At 38.2% G+C, this 8,998-nt stretch overlaps 1 protein-coding gene across 1 annotated transcript in view; it reads left to right on the top strand.

Annotated features, from left to right (window-relative positions):
- Window positions 1-8,998, top strand: part of PROS1 (protein S (alpha)) — a 29,419-nt gene that overhangs the window by 12,793 nt on the left and 7,628 nt on the right. The window contains exons 8-11 of the mRNA XM_017821949.1: window positions 3,403-3,524; window positions 5,991-6,109; window positions 7,834-8,023; window positions 8,496-8,663. Of these exons, the coding sequence (XP_017677438.1) occupies window positions 3,403-3,524; window positions 5,991-6,109; window positions 7,834-8,023; window positions 8,496-8,663 (599 nt within the window). The remainder of the gene's footprint in view (window positions 1-3,402; window positions 3,525-5,990; window positions 6,110-7,833; window positions 8,024-8,495; window positions 8,664-8,998) is intronic.

Genomic DNA, 8,998 nt, shown 5'->3' with positions numbered 1-8,998 from the left:
TCATCCTTGAGACGTGTCCTGCCCAACACAGCTGAGTTCTCAGCAACATGGCCTCAATACTTGTGATTGCTGCTTGTTCTAGAACAGACGTGTTAGTCACGTAATCTGACCAGTGGATGTTTAGGATTGTACGGAGGCAGCGTTGAAGGAAGCATTCTAGGAGACACAGGTGGTGGCAGTAGATGACCCATGATTCAGATCCGTATAAGAGAGTAGACAGCACAATGGCTCTGTAAACACTGATCTTTGTACTTTTCTTCAAGTTTTTATTTCGCCAAACTCTTTTATGGAGTTTTCCGAAAGCACTGTATGCCTTTGCTAACCTGTTGTCTATCTCTCTGTCAATCTTACCATCCGAGGAGATGAGGCTCCCTAGGTAATTAAACTGTTGGACTGATTTGAGCTCTGATTGGCCAATGGTGATATGGGGATGATGGAAGACTTCCTGAGGTGCTGGTTGATAGAGAACTTCTGTCTTCTTTAAGCTGACTTCCAGCCCAAAGAGCTCAGCAGCATCTGCGAAGCAGGATGTTAAACGCTGCAAAGCTGCTTCTGTGTGGGCGACAAGGGCGGCGTCATCAACATAGAGCAGCTCCCAGACAAGATTGTTTAAGGTCTTGGTGTGGGCCTTCAGTTGCCTTAGGTTGAAAAGGCTTCCATCAGTACGGTATCGAATGTAGATACCGTCTTGATCATTGTGGTCTGCCGTGGCCCTTTGGAGCATCATGCTGAAAATTGCAGTTATAAGGATGGAATATTTGATATCAGTCAATAAATATCCCTAACTCAAGACAAGCTATAGTAAAAGCAATTAAAAATACTTATTTGATAAGTTAGGGAGATTTATCAGGAGATAATCACCAGAAGTGCAAACTGTGCTTAATCAAGCTGTCTCAAGAAACTACAAAGATTGTTTTTATCAGTCTGTTTAGGTGCTTATTTAATCCTCATGGCCAGGAGCTCAGTCTTTATCCTTTGTATGTCCTTAGATCTCAGATATTGGAAAGACCATTTCACTGAGGTCCCTGAATTCCATTTTACGTAACATTCATCTAATCCTTCCTAGAAGTATCTGCTTATGTTAGAAAATAACAGTGTTACAGTGAACTGATCTCCATTCTAGGCTGGAAATGACAGCATGGCAGTTCTCTAAACAATTTTTTTATAAACTCTTCACATTTAAAATAAAACTGTTCTTAACTATCAAAAAAAAAAAGCTATGAAAAGAAAAGAGCTGCACCAAAAGCATCTTTCCTGAAATGAAAATCTGTAATTAAAAATTTCCAGACAAAGTTCTGTAACAATTACAGTAAAGTTGAAAAATATTGATAGCCAAGTAGCAAGAAGCCATTCATACACAGACCATAATAAAATAACTTCTGAAGTGTTGAAAGTATTTGCATAATTGTTTTAGAGTGTATTTTATTTCTCTCTGTTTGTTAAAGGTTTTGTTTAGTACACATCAGAAATTAAATTTCAGTTGTAGGACAGCTATGAAAGCTCTTAGAGTTTTACAATGAAGAGGAATTTTCTACATTACCAGTTTAAGAAAAATATATCAATGACTGGTTTTTGTATTTTAGATGCTACCTGTATGTTACTGCTCGAAAGGACACAGAAGTAGCTTCTTACTGGCCATGAATCTTTTGCTCCATGACTTTTCATGCAGGTTTCTTGTCAGCTCTTTGGCCAGTTACTATGGGATTAAAATGCTACTGACAATTTTATGTTCCTGTGTGCACCAAAGTGAGAAAAACTTCTTAGTCTGATTCTCTCTTCTCTCAGTATTTTCTTCGGATAAATTCAATTTGATGCAACCCATGTAAGTATTGCTTTTCTAGTGGAACGTGGATTCCAGGAGGTTGCAAGATGAGGATGTTACAATGAGAAGTCTCACCTCCTAGAAGGAGATTATGGTGCTAAGCTTTTAGACCCTGTTGTAACCACATTAAATGAGTCACCAAATCCTTTCTGAGGACAGGATTGTTCAGACTGACAGGAATGCTAAGTGACATTAGCTTTTCATTGTCATATTGTGTGTAGGTGGCCAAATTCAATTATGGTTATTAGAAAAAGTGAATTTACATACATTTATGCACAGCTATCTCTGTGATGACAGATTCTATTAGACTGGAACAGAAAAGGGTTTGTTGTCTTTTTTTCCTCACCCATTCCTGGGAGAATGTTGCTGCAGTTCTTCATGCCTGCTGGAGATGGGAGACATATGAGTGGAAAATATCTGAACAGTTTTTTGTTTCATAGTAGCCATACAATTTTAGACGCATAATTTGATTATCTTTTTCTCACTTTTTCAAGGTCAAACACCCTGCCAAAAAAAATAGGTAATGGAAATTAGTAAGTACACTTATTGTGCTAGAGGGGTCTATCTTGCAGTCAGGAGAAGTGAACTCATCTCCTAAAGGATGAAGGTTTTCTCTTCCCACATGAGTTGTCTAATGCACACAAACCCCTGCCTCCCCATATCCATGCATCACCATATTTCCTCTCTCTTCCTCCAAGCAACAGGAAAAAAAAATTTTAATATTTAAAAAAATCCCAGCATAGTATAAAACAGGTTTAAATGCATGCATTGGTGCAAAATGTTTTATTCCCACTAGGAGGGCCGTTTGTTTCAAAACAAATGTTGCAGTTACTTCAATCTGAGGCTCCAAATCACCCTCATTAGAGTCTCTTGTCAAGGAGAGATTTTGTTTGTTTTTATATTAGAACTGTAAAAGTTACATTGGCCTTTTACACAGCCTTTCATTTTAAAGGTATTTGTTGTGTACAACCTGCTAAATAGAAAATGAAGTTCCTTGAGTTGATGTAGCTTATTTGCAGTTCAAATCAGACTATTGTCTCTACAAGCAGATGCTGTTTGAAACTCAGCTATTTATGAGATGATTGTATTTTATTTTAAAAGGTATTTTGCCCTGAGATTATTTTGGTTTTATATCAATAAAGCAGGTCCTTCCTTCACATACTTGCCATATATACTCTTAATATTAAATCTAAGCTCTCATGATGTCTTAAAGGGAAAGGAAGAGATCTGCCCCAGAATGGCATTTCTGCCATATGTGGTGGTCATTTATGAGGTCTCTTTCACTACTTCAACCACATTACAGCTCAGCTTCTTAGTGCCTCACAAGTCAGGCAAAACTGTCTCCAGTTCTCCACGCCAGGGCTCTATCAGATCAGCAAGTCTTACGCACCCAGCAGGTAATTCTGGATTGTAAATTTTACATAGGAGATATCCATGAGCATTAGTTTAGCTTAGCAGCAGTCACCTATTGGATTCCTGTTATTCCAGAGAACCTATTTTGTCCATTATTCCACTAATTTATGTTAGTTTATCAGTCTATGCCATGGATAAGTCTTCCTGTATGCTTTCATTTCTCCTAGATATTGATGAATGTGCTGAAAATATTTGTGCTCAACTCTGTGTAAACTCTCCAGGAAGTTACAGCTGCTATTGTGATGGCAAGAAAGGGTTCAAGCTCTCCAAGGACACGAAGAATTGTGACGTAAGACTGTGCTATGCAAAATTCCATGTGGGAAATCACAAAATTGGGTATTTCTTGATGACAGGATAAATTAGATTAAGGCAAATGGGAAGCTATTTGAGAACAGATTAAAAATTACTGGAGATTCTGATCTATGGTTTGGCTCACAAAGCAGGCCTGGTAGAGATTTGGATGCCATTCAGTTCATAAATGCTCATTTACAGGAGTGCTGTCAAAAGAAACTTGCCTTAGCCAGTCATCTTTATTCTCTGCTGCTTCCAAAATAAGCCTCAGCTTTCTCCTCTCAAACAAGTAATTTCTGTTCAGCCTGCTCCGAGACAGAATGTTCAATTTGTCCATATGTTCCCAAGTTTTCCTTAGACTTCACAGAAGTTTTCATTCACTGTTTCAGAATTACTCTATGCTTTGCCTGTTTCGATTGAAAAAAAAAACGCACTGGGTTGTTTTCCACAGTTCTCATCTGCCATAGCTTAAGAAAAAGCACTCAGTAATACTTGCCAATCGAAGAACATCCTGCAGCCAAAACTGGCTGTTCTTGCTCAGTTTGAAAATTTACACTTCTTAGTAGCAGAAACTTTGAAACTCCAGAGGATCAGAATTCAAGGATTCAAGTCCAAGGATTTTTTTGTGTTCTCTGTATACTTTGAAAGGTGCAGGCAGGCTGAGATTTGTTATGTGAAGGGAAATCACATGACAAGTGCCAACAAAAAAAACACCTCTAACAGAGTCTAACAAAATTTGGATTAAACTTCAGGAAAAAGATCTGACACGAGTTCTGACATCTGTGTGTTAGATCTTGTTTGTACTTTCTGAAGTTTAGTATCTGAACAACATTGGGCAGTAATTATATTTCATTGTGCTCCTCCTTGAAATGGTAACATGTAATGAGGCTGGAAGATGCTCTTATTTTTAATACTGTAGTTCAAATGTGATTAATTCTCTATCTGGAAGTTAATTTCATGCCTTTTAATTGGGGAAAAAGACAAAGTTTAATCAGCTGAAAATAAATGCAGTCTAAAGACTAGTGATACCGGCAGGCTTAAAATGAAGTAGCCATAAAATTCAAGATGAGCACCTCTACATTTAATGGAACTGCTGCATCGGAAATACAGAAGTCAAAGTTTGGGAACTGCATCGATAACTTTTACAGGAGTACAGCATTTCTTGAGAACAGAAAAGTTCTCACACCTATTCTTGATCATTCTTGATCATTCTGCCATCATACAGAAGACAGTCATGGGGCATTTTGAGGGATAAGGTTAGATCCAGATGACTTTTAGACTCCTACTATGAGACTTTTTTAGACTCCTCAGCGAGGCAGGTACTTTAAACCCCATTCTGGGACAGTCTTCCCACCTCTCTCCACACACACAGCCTGATTTCCTGAACCTATAGGAATCAGTGTTTTAAATGAAATTGTACATATTACTTAAGTACAAAATTACACTTTCAGAAGATAAGTCAATAGTGCCTTAGAATGGATACCTGACATTTCTTTACTGAATATTTTCCTAGTTTAAACTTGCACCACACAAAATAGATATTATTCCTAAATAGAAACATCTTCGTTTAAAACATCAAGTGGATGAATACCTGAAGGAATAAGCACAATTTCTCCCCGCCATTGCAACTATGATTACTCACATTGACTTTGGCAAGAGCATTAGGATTAATCCCAGTTTTACATACTGTTTGTAGTTGCCACAAATACTTAGAATTTTTTACACTTTCCCTGATAATGTAGTCTTAAGAGGTTCATAGTCCCACTATCAATCCTCAGAAATATTAATTCAGTACTATTCAGTAGGAATTGTGGTGTTGCTTTTGTCAACATTCCTTTCCAGAGCTCAAATAGGACAAGTACATTCAAGGAACAGCCAAGATAGAAACATTTTCTTTTAATCTGTTACTTAATCCACTTGTAAATTGTTACTTTTTATTCCAGGTAAATGATTCTAGTAGTACTAGAGATCATTCAGCTATGAGTAGGTGTAAATCAGTATTGATAAAGAAAATAAAATCACCTTTTAATTTTTTAATGCAATCTTCTCAAGACACAGCTCTGACCCATTCCCTTCTAACACCTGATCAGGTTTAGATTCTACAGAACTTCAGTAATGGAGCTTGGCAGGACCCCCAGTATGTGGGTGTCAGACATCCCTGATGAAAGGAAAGCACCTTATGGAAGATTTGAATTCTTAATTAAAATACTAAATATTTAAATAGTAGTTTTGATCCACCAGAACTGTGTTCCAACCTGTGTTATCCTCCAGCAGTTTAAATAATGGACATTTCAAGCAAAAGCAAAACCACACCACTTCATTTGTACATAGGTATTCAAGTTTTAAAAAGCCCAAAAAACCAGAGGTAAGCCATTCTTTAAAAAAGTACAGGCCAGCAGCCAACAGGAGTTGCTTCATAAGCTATCACAATGCATTAACAGTTTTTTTTCTCTGCCATTTTCAGTCTATTACTGAGTGTATCCCACTGAACCTCGAAAAGAATTATGAACTGCTTTATCTGGCAGAGCAATTCATAGGAATTCCTGTCCTCTACTTAAAGTTTAAATTGCCAAATGTCACAAGGTAAGCATTTATTATTTATAAAAGTGTGCATTGAAATTATGGACATCTGTGTTCATTAAGGGTTTAGAAAGAGTGCATTGCATGCATAAATTATATCGCCACCTCCACAGTGGTTAAGATACCTTTGTATGAAGAATGAATTAACTCGGGTTCCTACGTATGTCTGTGAATAACAAAGTTGAAGTCTTCAGGCAATTACAGTCCCCATTACCAGTGCTGCTGTAAGGGAGAGGGGTATGGGCTGGGAGAAGGAGTTCACAGAGATCCAGAACTGAATGGTGAAAAGGGAAGAGGATTGAGGGCCGTAAGTTTAATAGGCAGTGGGTTCTCTTGGTTTGTGGAGAAGAGAGCAAAAAGATTGTGGCTTTCTCATGACAGAAGCTTCCTCTGGAGGAAACAGCGGGGGCTGGGGAAGGAGGGAGGTGGTGATACAGATACAGGAAGGCATTTAAAATTATCAACAGAAAATTCAGAGATTATAGGAAAATAAATACTGTACAGCTCCTAGTTGTATATGGGAATGCCTTCAGTTTGGATGTTGCTGCTACTTCACATCTGCTCTGGGTAGAAGCTGTGACACTCTCTGCATATACTGCTGAGAAACGAAACCAAGTCAGTGCTTCCTTTTGCAGTGTGTTCCAAGGACAGCACCTTGTCTAGAGATTTTCTTTACAGCTGTCAGAGCAATTGTTAGTGCGGGTGACCCCTTTATTACTTGTGGACTTCTCTGCTGCAGCAGCTGAAATTGCAGCTTGACTTCCTGACAGAACAATTTGAAGGTAACAGCAGCAGCAGCTGTTGAGCTGGTGATCCCCAGAGCCTTACAGAAGGACATAAATACTGAGAACTTTTTCCTGTGCCACTGTTCCAGGTTGGCCAGGCATTAATGCTGTCCTGGAAGACCTTTCTGAGGTGATAAATGTTTGAAGGTGTCCTACTAATGTCTGTGTAAATACACGACGGTTCTCGGTGCGGGTCTGGTGGGGCAGCTCCATCTGGTGGACAAGGAACAGCACTGCGAGTGAAAGCCACCCAAATTAATTACAGATGCTTTCAGCAAGTCCTGACTTCCAAATGCTTTGCTTTCCCCTTTCATCTTTAATCTATTTTATCCATTCCCAAAGCTTCAGGAGATACAGTTTTTTACTATACTTCTACTCTATTCTTTTGCACTGTACAGGTTCTATAATGCAAACTCTCATTTTGCTACATATACACGTTCTGCCAAGATCCAGATAACAAACCTTCAAAAATTAGAGAATAGCATATAAAAGGCAGCATAACCAAAGCAAATTTCCAGTTTACAATCGTTGTAGGACAACACTTGGCAACCCTTGTTGTACTGAAGCACATCATTGCTCATATATTTTGTCTGCATCACATCCCCACAAAACACAATGGGAATATTACATCCATCTTATTCAAGAGAGTGGGATATCCTTCACATGTAAAGCTCATAGTGGATTTGGGAACTGAACCAAGGTTCTTTCAAATCCCAGCTCAGCCTGTTAATCTGGAAACTTTTCACTGGATTCGGGTGAACAAGGCTCACATTACATTCTGCTTTTGACTAATTCTATGCAAATATCACAACTCCTCAGCTGCAGAGATACCAAAAGGTTAATATCTGTGAACTTTTTTTAACCCTGGTAATGGGTTATTGTAGGCTGTACAGTATTTCATGTTTCCTGTCTTCTTATTAAGATTCCTTCTTCACAACTCAGATTTACAGCAGAGTTTGATTTTCGGACATATGATGCAGAGGGAGTTATCCTGTATGCCGAATCCCTTGACAATTCAGCATGGATATTGCTGGCTCTTCGTGATGGGAAGATTGAAGTTCAGTTCAAGAATGAATTTGGAACAAAAGTCACCAGTGGAGGCAAAGCCATTAATGATGGACTGTGGCATATAGTAAGTTGGGTTTTCTTCTCCCCTTTCCATCCTTTAACCCACTATGGAAATATTCTGTGTTTATAAGTAAAGTAGGGAGAAACTAAACAATGAATAAAAGACTAAAAAACATGCACTCATACCCTAGATTTAAAAATCAACCAAGAAATGCACAAGAATGCCTTACATCAGGAAATTGTGTTGCCTATTTACAATCAAGAAAGGGACAATCACCACAAGCTGTCAACATAGCAATTATTCTTTTAAAATATGAAAAAGGAAGTGGCAGAATATTGAAAAGTGTGATTGCATGGTCAAGTTCATAGTTATTAGATACTTTGTGTATAGAGCGTGTTTTACATTTGCTAGACCAAAATCCATTTTGTTCTTCAAGCCTTCCTCTCTGAGATGAAAGGCGTGGCTCACTTACTCTATCTATAAATAGCTACAATTTTTTGTGTGTATATGTCTAATTATTTGTATCTTATTCTAGATATCAGTTGAAGAGCTGGAGCACAGCATCAGTGTAAAAATAGCTAAAGAAGCTGTGATGAGTATTAACAGCCCAGGAACTCTTTTTAAACAGTCCCAGGGTTTCCTGGAAACTAAGGTGTACATTGCAGGATTACCTCGCAAAGTGGGCAATGCTCTTGTTAAGCAGGTAACTAAAATAACAAGACTAATGTTGATTGATACTGTTCTGTTTGTTCAGTTTTGTATTGTTTACTTAAGAGTCACAGAGGAAGCAAGTTTGGCATGGAACCCATTTAGGAAATGAAAATCTGGTTATTAAACCACTGTTTTGAAAATAAGAGCTTTGTGTTCTGTCTTCAGTAAGTTTCAGTTGTAAAAACACAGAGCTTTTGGTCTAATCTTTCAGGATTCTGTAACCTGTTTCCTAATAAAGCTTTAAGATATCCTAAATCACCACCACTTCTGCTGAGAGGGCATTTTGGAGTGATTCATGTTTATGGTGCTGGCTTTTGGTAGGCTCTG

Source organism: Lepidothrix coronata, unplaced genomic scaffold (genome assembly GCF_001604755.1).
Source record: "Lepidothrix coronata isolate B3197 unplaced genomic scaffold, Lepidothrix_coronata-1.0 Scaffold93, whole genome shotgun sequence".
Classification (NCBI taxonomy): domain Eukaryota; kingdom Metazoa; phylum Chordata; class Aves; order Passeriformes; family Pipridae; genus Lepidothrix; species Lepidothrix coronata.
The sequence above is the reverse complement of the archived record's forward strand: the minus strand, read 5'-3'. Positions and strand labels throughout refer to the sequence as shown.